Raw genomic sequence first — 18,724 nt, 5'->3', positions numbered from 1 at the left:
TTTGAGGCTTTATATACATTTATACCAATTCAAACACATATATATGTAAGCTACAATCTAGAATCTACATTGGAGAGAGAATATGAGTTTTCTGCTGTTCTGAGTTTATATCATTTCATTTAATACAATTATGTTCAGAACCATTCTCTTACTTGAAAAATTTTATCTCAGTATTCTTTGTCAGTGATTACAATCTTATTATGTATGTACCATATTTGTTTTTATTGAAAATAGACTTTTCTCTCATATAATATATCCTGACCTAACGTTCCCCTCCCTTCAGCTTCCCCATCTCTTCCCCCATCACACCCCTCTTCAACAGATCCCTGAGATGCTTCTTCTCAGGGTCCCTTCAGAAAGAAGCAGCCCTCTAAGATACAACAACCACACACAACAAAACAAGGTTCAAAAAGATAAGGCAAAACCGCTCATATTGAGGTAGGGCAGGGCAATCCCTTAGGAGTTAAAGAGTTCCAAGTACAGGAAAAAGCATCAGAGACACGCTTGCTCCTACTGTTAGGAGTCCTACCAACCACCAAGCTAACAGCCACAACATATACACAGAGGATGTGGTGCAGGCCAGTGCAGGTTCTGTGCTTGACCCATGTTCTCCTGCTGTCCTACAGACCCTCTCACTCCTAATATATTCTCCCCCTCGTCAACCATCTCATTCTCTTGGGCATGATTAGAGCTTTCTTGTTCTGCAGCTTTCAGGTGGGATGTCAAGTTGCTAGTATGAGATCACTCCAATTGTTTTATGCAGGCACTTAATGATGTCAGCGTTCCTCTTAGCACTACTTTCTTTGTGTCCTATAAGTTTGGATATGCTGTGTATTCATTCTCATTAAATTCTAGAAAGCCTTTAATTTCTTTATTTCTGTCTTGACCCATTTTCCATTCGATGGAGAGTTATTTAGTTTCCATGAGTTCCTAGGTTCTCTTTTGTTTTTGTTGTTGTTGATATCCAGCTTCAATCCGGTGTGCTGATTAGACACAGCAAGTTATTTCAATGTTCTTGTATATGGGGAGACTTGCCTTTCATTCTCTTTTTAAATGATATTTTTATTGTAAAGTATATGTATGTGTATTTATGTTTGTATGTGCACATGTGTGTCAGTGCCTACAGAGACCAGAAACAGGATTAGAGAGCTTGGACCAGAGTCTTAGTTGCTCTTGTGTCACCTGACTTGGATGTGGGAACCAAACTCACACCTTCTGAAAAAGCAGCAACACTCTTAATTACTGTGCCATCTTTCTAACCCTTACATAAATCTCAAAGTTATACCACACAACAATAAAGTTTCATTAATTATTTCATGTTAGGTATACAGAAAACATAACTGTTGGCAAGGAGTTGATAAACAAGTTTATGTTTCTTTGTCTTCTGTTGGTAGTAAAGCCCTGTTTAGTACAGTAACCTGATGGACTCCTTCCCATATCCCCATTGTTAACCCATTCTTCTCATAAAAGAAAGAGTAAAATCATGATTAAACAGAGAGTACAAAGAAAAATTCAGCTAAGGGGAATCATAATAAAAAGAAGAAAAGAAAGAAGGAAAGTAAGAAATAAAGTAAAGTTGGACAAAGTATTGAGCACACTCTCTGTCAGCCTACATTTTTCTAGTACATAATGTATTTTTCTCCACACTTTTGAGGTGTTCTTTCATTTCTTTGGTGTATTTTCAAAGCCATTATTGTCTTTGTAACAGAGTCACATTTTTCTTATTCTGACTGTCCTTGACCAGGACATAGGGAGGCAAAATCCAGAGTAGCCTCTTATCCTAAAGATTAGTAATAATTGTTGCAACATTCATGTTTTCTTTCACCTTTTACAACAGAAATTATGGCCTCTACTCTCAGGAAATTCACATTAAACCAAGAAGAAAAAAATATATGTCACAGAAACTACAAAATTCATTGTGGCAATATCAAACTAAGCACCAGATCATCCTCTGTGTATATTTAAGCAAAGATAAGATAATAAAAGGTAAAGTATTCAATAGTTTAAAAGTGGACAAGAAGATAAAATCTTAACATAGTCAAAGCTCTGGTCAAATTTGACTAAAGATGAAGTTCCTTAGGTGAGAGGATCTAGGGTGATTGGTGTTAATAAGAGTACATGACATCTGGAGTGGTTATTAGAAAAAGTATGGGTGACCAGCCAAAAAGACAAGACAGGCTAGCTAGGGTTAGGAGAGGTGGGCAGAGGCACACCCATGGTTTCCCGGTAAGCAGGCACAGTGCAGTATATATAATTAATTGGAAAGAAGAGACACTAGACATATTTGAGCAAGATGTATTTGAGCACTAGAATCAATGCAAAACTAAAATGTTTGCAGCTTGCATAATAGTAATTAGAGTACAATGAATGTAGCCAGTTACCTGGTTGATACAATAAGCTTTTACTGAGTTGATAAGAAAATATCCAGTGAAGGTAAGTAAAGGTGAACAAGGGGCTAAAATGTAGAAGAATTTGTGGAGAACAGAGTTATAACACTGTATACATATGTGGGAATGAAACAAATTCATAGATGTACCATGTGCTCAAGTCACACCAGCAGGGCAACATCTAGAGGAAATTTGTTTCTTTCTTGAAATACTAAATGAATGGGAAAATTCAGTGCCCACTTCATGATCAGTATTTACTATTTTTAGTGCCAAGCACTAGGCATACCTCAAAGAGTAAAGTCAGATTCTGCTGTGCTCTGTCATAATATGACTCATTTCCTTGTGAAAGGGGGCAAATAGTAACTTAATATCTTACTATATATTTCAATGAAATATATATGATTTTATCCTCCATATCACAAGATGGTAATTTATGATGGTACAAGGTCAATCTGCTAATCAAAAAAGCATAAGAGTTCCTTGGAATTAAACTGAGATGGTAAGGTTAAACCCTATGGTATAAAACCATGTATAATCTCTCTCAAGCATATCAGAGTCCAGACTGATATAGTCGAAACTGAAACCAACTGTGGTGGAATATTTGGTTGTCTTTTGGATTAGATTAAACACACAAAGATTAGACACTAGTGGTTTAAGAAGAGTTACCAGAAGTCACAGACAAGCACTTCTCAAATCATCCTGTGTGTTGTTGCATTCTGCTGTCCATCAGAGTGGTTCTTCTTTTACTTCACATTTGATCCAAAATGGATCATTTTTCATTAATTAGTTTGTAATATTATGTTAGCAACAAAAATTGACCAAGATAAATAATGGTACTGAGAAGTGTGAATCTTGCTGATAGTTCACTCAATGTGGGCATTGAGTCATGACAGAATTTATGAGGCATTCCCAGTTCAAAATGCTTAGAGCCTTATAAAACACAGAAGAACTTACAGTTTCATTAAAAATAGGTTTATCCAGACAACTTCTTTTAAACAAATAAGTAATATGACTTTATTATATTTTTGAAGGAATTCCCTTGGCAGCACTGAAATTGCATTATTTGAAGCTATGTGGTCACACTATGTCACTCAGAAAACAGCAGTATTGTACTTTGTTTGCTGAAGCTCCACCTAGAGTGGTGACTCTGTTAGATGGACCAGAAGTGCCAGCAAAGCATTAGGCTACATACTAAGATAAAGCTTCTGCCTTTAGTGGAATCACAATCAAACAGATTCACAGGAAAGTGGTTATTCAATCAGTTAATACAATGGTTAAACAGCATAGTTTTCATGAAGAGAATTCCTGGAAAGCACCCAATAAATTGTCTTTATGTCTCCATAGGGAGCCATTTTAATGAACACTGAGTCTTGTTCCTCCCTTTGCTATTCTAGTTTCTATTGCTCAAGAGAGGCTTTGAGGAAGACTTATTGATGAGGGACCAGGTCTGGCTTGATGCCAATTCTTGCCTGCAGTGAGAGAATTGTCTTCTTGCCCATTTCATCTTTAATAACAAGACACAGGATGAACTGCAGTCAGGCTCCTGACTTTATCCTCTTAGGACTATCCGGGGAGCCAGAGAAATGGCAGCTCTTCTTTAGCATATTCCTAGGTCTCTTCTTCCTGGGCCTTTTAGGGAACCTGCTACTTCTGATAGCTATTGGTGCTGATGTCCACCTCCACACCCCCATGTATTTCTTCCTCAGTCAGCTCTCACTCGTGGATCTTTGCTTCATCACCACCACAGCTCCTAAAACACTGGAGTCTCTGTGGACTGGAGGTGGATCAATCTCATTCTCTGGATGCCTGACTCAGTTGTACTTCTTTGCTGTTTTTGTTGATATGGATAACCTGCTTCTGGCAGTCATGGCCTTTGACCGCTATGCTGCTATCTGCCACCCACTCCTCTACCCACTTCTCATGACTCCTTGCAGATGTGAAGTTCTTGCCAGTGGATCATGGGGAGTAGCTCATTGTGTGTCTCTGTTCTATACCTTATTGCTTTCTCAGTTATATTTTCATACAAATCAAGGGATACCTCATTTTTTCTGTGATTCTAAGCCTCTCTTATTGCTTTCCTGCTCAGACACTCACCTCAGTGAGGTCCTGATGATGGCTTTGACTGGAGTTTTGGGAGTCAGTGCAGTTTTCTGCATTGTAAGCTCTTATGGTTTTATTTTTTATGCTGTAGCTAGAGTTCCATCAGTAGAGGGGAAAAGGAAAGCCTTGGCCACATGCAGTTCTCACCTCTGTGTAGTCTTCCTTTTCTATAGCACAGCCTTTGCTACCTACCTCAAGACCCCATCTACTTCTCACTCCTCTGGGGATGTGGTAGCTGCTGTCATGTATACCTTGGTAACTCCTACTCTGAATCCCTTCATTTATAGTCTGAGAAATAAGGATGTTAAGAGTTCATTGAGAAGGATCCTGAAGATTGAGAAGGATCAGAAATGATAATAATAATTCAGGAAGGATAACTCCACACATCACTACCACACATGCAACATGAGTCAGATAACACCATTGTTCATGGGATAATTACCTGATTGCTATGGCTAATCTTCAGTGTTAACTGGATTTAATTTGAAATCACAGTGAACCACTAGTTTTGGCATTTCTTTGAGTATGTCTCTGTAGAGATGCCACTGAGTAGGAATAATCCATTGTGAGCTTGGTTGGCACCATCCAGTCCATAGAAGACACCTTGTCTGATGAACGAAGAAGAAAAACCAAACTTCCTATCATTATTTGCCCTGTTTTGTTTGTTGACCACAGATATAATATGTTGTGACCCCAACTGCCTGCTCTGCTTTTCTCATTTTGATGTATTGTACTATTCAAACCATGAATAAAAATGAAATTTTCACTTCTAAATTGCTTCTCTGGAATTTTGCCACAGCAACCAGATAGGTAAAACATACAATGATCTGCTGGAAATCATACTATGCTGGGTTTGATCTTCTTTAATTTTTTTTATTCATTTTCTGGATGCATGGATTTCTACTGCAGTTTTTACAATCATTGCATAATTGTTGGAATTTGTATCAGTGGTTTAGTAAAAATACTCCCTGACATCCTTATTGGTTTTATTGTCTCTCCTATTCTGGGGATCTAGTGAATTAAAGTGTGTCAGTCTTTTTCTAATATCCTTACTTCTGCTGAGCTTGGATGACACTGATAAATCCTCCTAAATGAAGTTTAATGTTCACAGCACTTAAATTACAAGTAAGAGGTTAGGATCCTGGTGAGTCTGACAAAATTCCAGATCAAAAGGAACAGGAAGAGAAAGAATATAACTTTATTCTATCTGTTAATGGAGGGTATATCACAGGATTCCTTTTAAAATAATTTATTATTGTTATTATCAAGTAGGTATATATGTACAATGTTGCTTATGACATATCAGTTTGTGGGACAGCATATTGCAAATTGCATCAAGTTTGCATGCTCAAACTAAATAGAACCAAAAGGAAAGACTCCTTAAACATCATACTACAAAAAAATAAATGAACATTGTTCCAGATTTATGTTTGTATTGGTGTCTTGTTTCTATAATTATTTTGCATTAATCTTTAGCACCAGTCAGTGCTACATATAGTAACAGGTTACAGAATGACAATTCAGTACATGTCTTCATTTTGTGATGTTCAATCCAGAAGAGTTTATGCTGTATGCAGTCAACAACTCACAGAAATTCACATAATCTTTTAATCTAACATGAGAAAATTGTTTAACTATTTTCTCTCCCCTCCCCAGCATAGTTCAGCAGATCTAAAGTGGAATTCTGAGAAAGAACATAATTATTCCATCTCCAGCCCATTGTGAGACACTTTTCAATCAAGACACTGACAGTCAAATAGAAAATCTTCACTGCCCTCCTTCTTAGGTCACATCTCAGTTGGTTTGCCGTAGAGAAGTATTTTTAGTGCCTGTTGTACCTCCTGTTTCCTCAAGGTATAGATGCCAGGGTTGAAGATGGGGATGAGCACTGTGTAGAGCAGGGAAATGACCTTGGAGAGGAGCTAGGAATGAACAGCAGAGGGCGCAGTGTGTAAGACCATGAGTGTTCCGTAGACCATGGATACCACAGCCAGGAGAGAGGACCGTGTGGAGAAGGCCTTGATCTTCCTGGCTCCTGAGGGAGTTCTTAGCACTGTCACCATAATCTGAGCACATGAGATCTGAACCAGCCAAAAGGCATAGTCAAAAAATCAAATGAGAGTAAAAAAAATATAGTCACCTGGAATAGTTGGGTATTTTATCAGGCCAGAACTATCATGGGTGAGAAATCACAGTAAGAGTAATCAGTTAAGTTGGGACCACAGAACCTCAGCTGGGCCATCAGAACAACAACTAGTCCATCTACCCTCATGCCAGACAGCCGGACAGTGAGCACCAACTCAAGGCACCACTGAGACCCGATCAGGAGCAGGTATTATAGGGGGTGACAAATTTCAAGACAATGATCAATTTGATAACCATTTTTCTTTAACATTGTTACATATATATGTATATATGTATGTATGTGTGTGTGTATGTAAGTATGTATGTTTATGCACACAGATATACAAAATTTGCTAAGTTCCTTTTTGATTTTTATGTATGTATAGTTTTAATACCTTGGATTGGCAAACCAATTCCTTGGGGAGTCTAATACTTCTTTCTCCAGAATTTACCAGCTGTCCATAGTTTGTTGTCTAAGGGTGGAGCCCCACACAACTTTCCCCCTTGCATATTGATATTGCAGCTATTCCTGTATTGTTTATGGAGCCCTTTCTAGTGGACACTTTTTCAGAACAGATAATCTGGTAATCTGACTCTTACCATTGTTTCACCTTCTCCTGAGATGTTCACTGAATCATAGAGACAGGAGCTATGATGTAGATTTATCAACTGCTGCTGGGATCCCTGTGATAGCTTGATTTATGATGTATGTTCAGTTCGGTCTTCTGTGCTAATCTCTCTAGTAGTTTGAATATGTTTGGCTCACAGAGTGGCCCTATTATGAGATGTGGCCTTGTTAGAGTAGGTGTGGCCTTGTTCTGGTAGGAGTGTCCTGATGGAGAAACTGTGTCCCTGTGGGGGTGGGCCTTGAGACCCTCCTACTAGCTTCCTGTGAGACAGCTATGTTTTGCCTTCAGAATAAGATGTATAACTGTTAGGTCCTCCAGCACTATATCTTTCTGGATGCTGCCATGACTCCCAATATGATGATAATGGACTGAACCTCTGAACTTGTAAGTCAGCCCCAATTAAATGTTATCATTTATAAAAGTTGCCTTGGTCATGGTGTCTCTTTAGAGGCATGGAAAGCCTACCTAAGACAGTCTTCATTTTTTTTGTAAAGAGAGGCTTTTTTTGATGAAGGATAGTACTTATATTTATCTGTGGGTAGAAGGATAAGACTTAGAATGTAGAAAGTAATAATGTTGATTTATACTTATTATACTTATTATAATTGCAGAACATTATACTTATTGTTATTACAGAACAAGTGGCCATAGTAGATTCTTTACTAAGGTCTATGACCTCACTACCCAGGGAAGCTGGCTAGGTTTCCAGTACAAGGTATGACTTTCCTGCTGATGAGTAGACTTTAGGTCCAATTAGACAGCATTTGGCTGCCACCAACATGTGAGTACCAATTATTGCACCATTGTGTATATCTTTTCACATTGGCCATTGATGTACAACAATAAAAAGAGCTGGGTTGAAGAGAAGACCAGGGAGGCCACCTGAGAACTACATGGTTAAGAGGAGGTAGTCTGGGAGTAGGATGGAAATGGGATGACTAGCTCATGAGACTGCCCCAGAAAAAAAGGGTAACCCCTTATACTATACACATCTCCCTATCTTTCCAAGCAACTTCATCCCTGAAACAACCTGTAGGACAAGATGCTGGAATCTGAAGGCTGGATGTCATATCTGGTCTTTAGTATATGCTGGAGTCCTGAAGAATTAGGCTCTAATGCCAGTGGTAGAATGGACTTTCAATTATTTCAAAATCTACCCCTAGTGACACATGTGTTCCAGCAAGATCCTCCTCCTCTGCTTCCTCCTCCTCTTCTCTATTCTTCTCCTCCTTGCCCTCTTTCTCCTCTTCCTCTTCCTCCTATTCTTCCTCCTATTTATTTTTAAATTTATTTATTTATTATATATAAGTACACTGTAGCTGTCTTCAGACACTCCAGAAGATGGTGTCAGATCTCATTAGGGATGGTTGTGAGCCACCATGTATTTGCTGAGATTTGAACTCAGGACCTTCAGAAGAACAGTCAGTGCTCTTAACCACTGAGCCACCTCTCCAGCCTCTTCCTCCTATTTCTACTCCTTCTTCTTTTCTCCTTCTTCTTTTCAAGACAGGGTTTCTCTGTGCACCCATAGCTATCTTGGAATTAGCTCTGTAGATCAACATGGCTGTGAACTGAGAGCTCTGCATGTCTCTACCTCCTGAGTGCTAGAATTAAAGTTATACAATGTCACTACCTGGCCAAGGCATACTATCTTAATCCTTCTCAAATAGTTCTGATAGGTTGGGGGTTTGGGGACAGAGCCAAGATGATAGGGGTCAAGATGTCCCCTCCTTCTCTTATGGCCATGAGCCCATGCTTTCAAAAGCAGTCACAGAACATTGGACAAAGCTAGCTCCTAGTTACAGATTCCAATGTGCTCAATTGGACCTTGGAACTTGGGGACCTAAAAACTCACATAATAATTCAAGAACCCCAGTACCTCGTACCTTATCATCATCTCAGGACCTCCCTTTCCTCCCCTACAAGAAATCCCAAATGTGCCCAGGTATGAGACTGTACTGATCTCTTTCTGAGAATGCAGGGAACCCATCTAAGAGCATCTTCAAATAAGACTTGACTTCATACTTTAAGTTTCCTCAGTTCAATTTATTACATAGGTTTATTACCAAGTTCTACAATCTGTGGACCAATATCTAAATATCTGAGCCTATGTGAGATATTTGTATTCAGTCCACTACATTCTACTCCATGGAGTACATCACCTTGTGGCCATATCATAATACAAAATGCATTTATTCTAATATCAAAAGTCTCCATAGTCTATCACAGTCTTGACACATTTTAAAACATCCATGTCCAAAGTTTTTACTGAGACTTGAGGCAATCTTAGTTGTATCCTCTTGTAACTTCAAAACTAAATAACAAATTACATACTTGAAACCCTGAAGCAATAAAATTATTGAAGTATAAATAAAATGCATAACAAAGAGAATATAACCCATCACTGTATTTCAGATAACTGCCAATATAAAAGTGTTAGTCTCCAGGGCTCAGTCCTTGTTCCCATTCTCATTTTAGTAATTCGATAAGTGGCTTCATCAATGCTCAGGACATTACATACATATAACTCACATGGCAGTATTGTCCAAATCTCTTTGTACCCCTGACGATCAAGGGTAGAGGAGATGACTTCATAGAGGCCCATGGAGCATGTAACACTGAAAAATCCCAGTCAGAGTCTGCTCCCTAGCTGTCCACTGAACCAGACACAAAAGACCAAGCATATTAAACTCATGGGTTTGTAAGTTTTCATGTTTTATTTACTTTTAAATTTACATATTTTTCACTTTGATGACACAAACCACACCATATAACCAGATGATTAAAACAATAAAGCTATATCTGCATCCTTATTTTCAACAGAAAATTAAAAAGCTGCTCATAGAAACCTAAAATTCCACAAGGGATGAAGAAGTCCCAGATCCCCATGTGGTACAAGTGAGACAGGGAGGAGAGACAGGTATGAAGAACAGACTTCATCCTGAAGGTTATTCTGAGCTAGTCACTTTGTCAGTCTGTGCTAACAGGAGACAGCATGAGATGCCTATTATAGAAAGAGAAACTAGGGGAGTTGGATTCATAGTGGATAAGGAGGGATCTGAACATATTCTGTAAGACTCAATCCCACACAAGGCAATTCTTTTATACTGGGGAACAGATGATATTCCAACTATTTCCTGGGAGTGGTGATGTTCTAAAGAATTCAACTCAAAATGTGCCATCCCTTAGAGTCTCCATAAGCCAGGAATCGATCTGTCCAAGCACAAGCTACAGCTTATGCCCTGCAAGATCTTACCTTGCTAAATGGTGAGAGAATCATCAGAGCCTTAATCACTGTTCTTGCCTGTGGTAGAATAATTGAGACTTGACTAGAAGCAACAAGTATTTATAAGCTGGCTGTGTTGCAACATGTGTTCCTGTCTACTCTATCCCATCCCAGGGATCATATGCAAACATATATACTGACAGTCTTAGTGTAACTAAGATTCCTGCCTGAAGCTAGGGATTGTCCTTGACCAAAGTCAAACTCAAACCATGTGCATGACTGCCCCAATATGGCTCTGTACAAGTAACAGACTGGATACATAAACAGGACCCAATGTTTTGCTGCATACAAGAAACCCACCTCAGTGACAAAGACAGTCACTATTTAATAGTTAAAGGTTGAAAAACAATTATCCAAGTAAATGGTCCCAAGAAACAAGCTGGTGTGGCCATTCTTATATCAGATAAAATTGACTTTCAACCAAAAGTTGTCAAAAAAGATAAGGAGGGAACACTTCATACTGGTCAAAGGAAAAGTCTACCAAGTTGAACTCTCAATTCTGAACATCTATGCTTTGAACGCAAGGGCACCCACATTCATAAAAGAAACTTTAATAAAGCTCAAAGCACACATTGCACCCCACACAATAATAGTGGGAGACTTCAACACCCCACTATCAAAAATGGACAAACATGGAATCAGAAACTAAACAGAGATACAGTGAAACTAACTGAAGTGATGGACCAAATGGATCTAACAGATATTTATAGAACATTCCACCCTAAAGCAAAAGAATATACCTTCTTTTCAGCACCTCGTGGTATCTTCTCCAAAACTGACCATATAATTGGTCACAAAATGGGCCTCAACAGATAGAGAAATATTGAAAGTATTCCATGTACCTTATCCGATCACCATGGCCTAAGGCTGGTCTTAAGCTCAAAGAAAAGCAGTGGAAAACACACATACATATGGACCTTGAACAATGCTCGTCTCAGCGATAGCTTGGTCAAGGAAAAAATAAAGAAAAATTAAAGACATTTTAGAATTTAATGAAAATGAAGACACATCATACCAAAACTTATGGGACACAATGAAGGCAGTGGTAAGAGGAAAACTCATAGCTCTGAGTGCCTCCAAAAAGAGAATGGAGAGAGCTTACACTAACAGCTTAACAGTGCACTTGAAAGCTCTAGAACAAAAGGAAGCAAATACCCCCAAGAAGAGTAGACAGCAGGAAATAATCAAACTTAGGGTTGAAATCAACGAAACATAAACAAAAAGAATTATACAAAGAATCAACAAAACAAGGAGCTGGGTCTTTGAAAAAATCAACAAGATAGATAAACCCTTAGCCAGACTAACCAGAAGGCACAGAGACAGTATACAATTTAATAAAATCAGAAATGAAAAGGGAGCCATAAGAACAGAAACTGTGGAAATTCAAAAAATCTTCAGATCCTACTACGAGAGTTTATACTCAACAAAGTTTGAAAACCTGGATGAAATGGACAACTTTCTAGATATACACCAAGTGCCAATGTTAAAACAGGATCAGATAAATCATCTAAATAGTCTTAAAGTCCTGAGGAAATAGAAGCAATCATTAATAGTCTCCCATCAAAAAAAAAAAAAAAAAAAAAAAAAAAAAAAAGCCCAGGACCAGATGGGTTTTGTGGGGAATTTGATCAGATCGTCTTCAAACTTTTCCATGAAATAGAATCTCAAGGAACACTACCCAACTCATTCTATGAAGCCACAATAATGCTTATACCTGCACCAAACAAAGACCAAACAAGGAAGGAGAACTTCAGACCAATCTCCCTCATGAACATTGATGCAAAAATACTGAACAATATCCAGCCAACTGAATCCAAGAATGCACAAAAACTGTAATTCACGATGATCAGGTAGGCTTCATCCCAGGGATGCAGGGACGGTTCAATATACAGAATCTGTCAATGTAATCCTACATAAACTACATAATCAAACTAAAGGAAAAAAAAAACCCACATGGTCATTTCATTAGATGCTGAAAAGGCTTTTGACAAAACCCTCCAGCATCCCTTCACGATAAAAGTCTTGGAGAGATTGGGAATTCAAGGCCCATACCTAAACATAATGAAAGCAATATACTGCAAACCTGTAGCCAACATCAAGTTAAACAGAGAGAAACTTGAAGCAATCCCACTAAAATTGGGGACTAGACAAGGCTGCCCACTCTCTCCCTATCAATTCAATATAGTACTTTAAGTCCTAGCCAGAGCAACCAGGCAGCAAAAGGAGATCAAAGGTATACAAATTGGAAAGGAAGCAGTCAAAATATCACTATTTGCAGATGATATGTTAGTATAGTTAAGCAATCCCAAGACTTCCACCAGAGAACTCCTAAAGCTGATAAACAACTTCAGCAAAGTGTCTGGATATAAAATTAACTCAAGCAAATCAGTAGCCTTCCTCTATGCAAAGGATAAACTAGAGGAGAAAGAAATTAGGGAAATTACACCTTCACAATAGTCCCAAATAATATTTCATACCTAGGTGTGATGAAGCAAGTGAAAGATCTATATGTCAAGAACTTTAAGCCTCTGAAGAAAGAAATAGAAGAAAGTCTCATAAGGTGGAAAGATCTTTCTTGTTCATGGATTGGCAGGATCAATATAGTAAAAATGGCCATCCTGCCGAAAGCAATCTATAGAGTTAATGCAATCCCCATCAAAATCCCAAATCAACTCCTCATAAATCTAGAAAGAGCAATTCTCAAATTCATCTGGAATGACAAAAAAAAAAAAAAAAAAAAACAAAAACCCAGGATAGTAAAAACCATACTCCACAACAAAAGATCTTCTGGGGGAATCACCATCCCTGACCCAAAGCTCTACTACAGAGCAATAGTGATAAAAACTGTTTGGTATTGGTATGCAGAGAGGCAGGAAGATCAATGGAATAGAATTGAACACCCAGAAAAGAACCCACACATGTACAGTCACTTGATATTTGACAAAGGAGTTAAAAACATCCAGTGGAAAAAAGATAGCATTTTTAACAAGTGGTGCTGGATCAACTGGAGATCTGCATGCAGAAAAATGCAAACTGACCCATTCTTATCTCCTTGTACAAAGCTTAAGTCCATGTGGATCAAGGATCTACACATAAAACCAGACTTACTGAAGGTTATAGAGGAGAAAGTGAGGACGAATATTGAACACATGGGCACAGGGGAAAAGTTCCTGAACAGAGCACCAATGGCTTATGCTCTAAGAACAAGAATTGACAAATGGGATCTCATAAAACTGGAAAGCTTCTGTAAGGCAAAAGACACAGTCAATAAGACAAAACAGCAACCAACAAATTGGGAAAAGATCTTACTAACCCTACACCCAATAGAGGGCTAATATCCAATGTATACAAAGAACTCAAGAAGTTAGTCTCCAGAGAATCAAATAACCCTATTAAAAATGGGGTACAGAGCTAAACAGGAAATTCACAACTGAGGAAAATCAAATGGCTCTAAAGCACCTAAAGAAATGTTCAGCATCCTTAGTTATCAGGCAAATGCAAATCAAAACAACACTGAGATTCCACCTTATACCGGCCAGAATGGCTAAGATGAAAAACTCAGGGGACAGCAGATGCTGGACAGGATGTGGGGCAAAAGGAACACTTCTCCATTGTTGGTGGGATTGCAAGCTGGTAAAACCACTCTGGAAATCAGTTTAGCGATTCCTCAGAAAATTAGACATAGTACTACCTGCAGACCCAGCTAAAGCACTCCTAGGCATATACCCAGAAGATGCTCCTACATGTAATAAGAACACATACTCCACTATGTTCATAGGTGCCGTATTTGTGATAGCCAGAAGCTGGAAAGAACCCAGATGTCCTTCAGCAGAGGAATGGATACAGAAACATAGTATATATACACAATGGAGTACTATTCAGCTATTAAAAACAATGAATTCATGAAATTATTAGGTAAAGGGATGGAACCAGAAAGGGTCATCTTGAACGAGGCAAACCAATCATAAAAGAACACACATGGTATGCACTCACTAATAAGCGGATGTTAGCCCAAAAGCTCAAAATAAGTTACAACTCACCCAGCAGAGGAAGTTCAAGAAGAAGGAGGACTTAATTGGGAGTGTTTTGGTTCCTCTAAGAAAGGGCAAAAAAGGTTCCAGTCCTGAGGCCTCTGGCGGGAGCACTCAGATCTCTCAACTTCCGGATCCAGATCAGCCTGGGCTGCAACACCACATATCCAGGTCCTGCAAGAGGCAAGAGGGGGTCCGGGCTGCCAGCGGGGAGAAGTCGGTGTGCTCCGGTGAATCCAGCAGGGCCCCAGAGGGAGTCTTCAGGTGTCTGCTTTGGGATCTGAACAGCCTGGGCAACAGCACCCTGTCTCCAGGCAGTGCAGGAGGTGTATTTTTGCATCGATATTAATGAGGGAAATTGGCCTGAAGTTCTCTTTCTTGGTTGGATCTTTGTGTGGTTTGGCTATCAGCATAATTGTGACTTCTTAGAATGAGTTGGGTAGTGTTCCTTCTGTTTCTATTTTGTGGAATAGTTTGAAGAGTATTTGTGTTAGGTGTTCTGTGAAGGTCTGATAGAATTCTGCACTAAAATCATCTGGTCCTGTGCTTTTATTTAGTTGGGAGACTTTCAATTACCATTTCTATTTCTTTAGGCATTATGGGACTGTTTATGTGGTCTATCTGATCCTGATTTAACTTTGGTATTTGGTATTTGTCTAGGAAATTATCCATTTCATATAGATTTTCCAGTTGAGTATAAGCTTTTGTAGTAGGAGCTGATGATTTTTTTAATTTCCTGAATTTCTGTTGTTATATCTCCCTTTTTATTTCTGATTTTGTTAATTTGTATACTGTCTCTGTGACCTCTGGTTAGTCTGGCTAAAGGTTTATCTATCTTGTTGATTTTCTCAAAGAACCAGCTTCTGGTTTTGTTGATTCTTTGTATGTTTCTTTTTGTTTCTACTTCGTTGATTTCAGCCCTGAGTTTCATGATTTCCTGCTTTCCTGCTTTCCTGGGTGTATTAGCTTCTTTCTGTTTTAGAGCTTTCAGGTGTGCTGTTAAGCCTGTGGTGTATGTTCTCTTCAGTTTCTTTTTGGAGGCCCTCAGAGCTATGAATTTTCCTCTTACCACTGCTTTCCTTGTGTCCCACAAATTTGGGTATGTTGTGCCTTCATGTTCATTAAATTCTAAAAAGCCTTTGATTTCTTTCCTTATTTTTTCCATGATCAAGGTATCATTGAGTACTGTTCAGTTTCCATGTGTATTTGGGGTTTCTGTTGTTTTTGCTGCTAATGATAACCACCTTTACTCCATAGTGATCTGATAGGAGGCATGACAATAGTTTGATTTTTTTTTTTACTGTTTTTTATTTTCTACATTTTTTCTGTGTTTTATTTATATATTCTTTCAAAGAAGACCTAACACCAATACTCTTCAAACTATTCCACAAAATAGAAACAGAAGGAACACTACCTAACTCATTCTACGAAGCCACAGTTACACTGATACCAAAACCACACAAAGATCCAACAAAGAAATAGTTTGATCTTCTTATATCTGTTGAGGTCTGTTTTGTGACCAATTATATGGTCAATTTTGGAGAAGGTACCATAAGGTGCTGAGAAGAAGGTGTGTTCTTTTGATTTAGAATGTAATGTTCTATCTGTATATCTGTTAGATCCATTTGGTCCCACACTTCAATTAGTTTCCCTGTGTCTCTGTTTAGTTTATGTTTCCCTGATCAGTTCATTGAGGAGACTGGAGTATTGATGTCACCCAAAATTATTGTGTAAGGTGCAATGTGTGCTTTGAGCTTTAGTAAAGTTTCTTTTATGAATGAGGGTGCCCTTGCATTTAGAGCATAGATGTTCAGAATTGAGAGTTCATCTTGGTAAATTTTTCTTTTGATGAGTATGAAGTGTACTTCTGTGTCTTCTTTGATGACTTTTGGTTGAATGTCTATTTTATCCAATATTATAATGGATATTCCAGCTTGTTTCATGGGACCATTTGCTTGGAAAATTGCTTTCCAGCCTTTTACTCTGAGGTAGTATTTGTCTTTGACACTGAGGTGTGTTTTCTGTGTGCAACAAAATGCTGGGTCCTGTTTGCATATCGAGTCTGTTAGCCCATGTCTTTTTATTAGGGAATTGAATCCACTGATGTTAAGAGATATTAAGAAACAGTGTTTGTTGCTTCCTGTTATTTTTGATGTTATTTTTATGTTTGTGTGTTTATCTCCTTTTGCATTTGTTGAAAGAAGCTTGCTATCGTGCTTTTTCTCAGGTGTAGTTGCCCTCCTTATATTGGAGTTTTCCATCTATTATCATTTGTGGGGCTGGATTTGTGGAAAGATATAGTGTAAATTTGGTTTTAACATCGAAAATATTACTTTCTCCATTTGTGGTGATTGAGAGTTTTGCTCAGTATAGTAGTCTGGGCTGGCATTTGTGTTCTCTTATGGTCTATATGAGATCTACTTCGGATCGTCTTGCTTTCATGGTGATATTTTTACTTATTAAAAGTTTTTCCTAGTTCTTCCTGCTAACTGCAGATTCTCCTTTCCATTCTGCAGGAATCTGTGGTGCAGCTCCAGGCACCCTCCACCCTCATACACCCTAAACTACTCTGCTGTACAGTCTGACTCTCTAACTTGAACTTGGTGATCTGAGCTACCATGTCTGCTGAAGTTCACGAGTTCAGGTCCTCATTCTGGGTAATATGATCTAAGCCATCATAGGCAGTCTGATAGAGTGTTCCAAGAAGGCATATATCTGGCCCTACCTTGCAGGTAATCATCCTCTGCAGGATGTGAGATTCTGGCAGGACCCTGCATGTCAGCCTGGGCTACCCCACCTTGATCTGCCCACTCACAGCATTTGGACCTAAACTGAAAATGGAACCAGTTTAGGATTTCTGACAACTCTGAGGCCCTCTTCCATGTATTGAACCCAGGACCAATGGCTAATCTGGCTAAGAAGTGCGGACTGTCAGAGACCTAGCCAAGCCTTGGTCACTTACCTCCTTCACTCTGGTTGTAGTATCAGAGCACAGTTCAAAGGCTCTGGATCTTTGGCAATGTTCTTTTTTTTCTTTTTCTTTTTCTTTTTCTTTTTCTTTTTCTTTTTCTTTTTCTTTTTCTTTTTCTTTTTCTTGGTTTTTCAAGATAGGGATTCTCTGTGTAGCCCTAGCTGTTCTGGGACTCACTCTGTAGACCAGGCTGGTCTTGAACTCAGAAATCCACCTGCCTCTGCCTCCCAAGTGTCCCAAGTGCTGGCATTAAAGGATTAAAGGTGCACGCCAACCCTGCCCCATACCTTTTTTTTTTTTTGCAATGTTCTTGAGTCTGAATTTTAAGTCCTCCCAATAATCTTGTCCTTCCTACTCCATCCATGGCTCACATGACTCCATCTTCACAATCTCCACATTGCTATCAAAATGCTCAAACTGCACATTGTCCACATAGTCAATAGAGATGTACTTGGCCTCCCCAGCACCCAGACATTACAGGGCAGTGTGGAAACAGTGCAGTGAATGTGAGCCTAGGGGAGGAGCAGGGTCTCATTAGGACCCTACTCTGAGAACTCTGGACAAGGGCACTGGGCCTGGGTGGGAAAGGGAATGGGTTGCTGCAGGGCACAGAGTTGCAGACTGGAAGGAAGGCGGGGCTCTGGCAAATCTGCCCCAGGCAAAGTTGCAGATTAGGAGGAAAATGGGGCTCCAGCATTGCAGACAGATTCCACATTGGCTGACCTCTGTGGATGTCCCAGTTGAGGCAGGTATTGGGTCAGGGGTTTCACCTGTGTCCCTCATAATGACAGGCCTCCTGAGAAATGGGCAGACTGTGGGGAATGGGAGAGGGGCAGGTGCTCCACATCTGCCCCAGGTGGAGTTGTAGACCAGAAGGAAGACAGGGTTTTAGCAAGGCTGATTGTTTCTACATATGCTAGGATCTATGGGGATCCCAGTTGGGGCAGGTATTGGGTAAGGGGTTTCACATGTCCCTGGTTGGGGTAGACCTCCTGGAAGACAGACAGGTTGTTGGGTATGGGAAAGGGGCAGGCAGTCCAATCTGCCCTGGATGGAGTTGTTTAACTTTCAAATAACATAGGAGGCGTTGGAGAGCTTAGAGCATTAGACAGAGGTAACAGTAATCCCAGATGGGTTTTTAGAGCAGTGTTACTTAGACATGAATGGAAATAATATCATTCTAAGACTCCATATGT

The 18,724-nt window shown here is 39.2% G+C and overlaps 1 protein-coding gene and 1 pseudogene across 1 annotated transcript; one reads left to right on the top strand and one right to left on the bottom strand.

Moving 5' to 3' along the window:
- Positions 1-3,884: 3,884 nt before the first annotated feature.
- On the top strand, positions 3,885-4,841 carry LOC127669793 (olfactory receptor 1361-like). Its single transcript, XM_052164011.1, has one exon. The coding sequence runs from the start codon at positions 3,912-3,914 to the stop codon at positions 4,839-4,841; it is 930 nt and encodes a 309-aa protein (XP_052019971.1). The 5' UTR covers positions 3,885-3,911.
- A 1,433-nt stretch (positions 4,842-6,274) lies between these two features.
- Positions 6,275-6,882, bottom strand: LOC127670062 (olfactory receptor 11A1-like; annotated as a pseudogene).
- Between the last annotated feature and the right edge of the window lie 11,842 nt (positions 6,883-18,724).

This window comes from Apodemus sylvaticus, chromosome 19 (assembly GCF_947179515.1).
Source record: "Apodemus sylvaticus chromosome 19, mApoSyl1.1, whole genome shotgun sequence".
Lineage (NCBI taxonomy): Eukaryota > Metazoa > Chordata > Mammalia > Rodentia > Muridae > Apodemus > Apodemus sylvaticus.
Note: the sequence above shows the minus strand (reverse complement) of the source record. Positions and strands in the feature narration are given on the sequence as shown.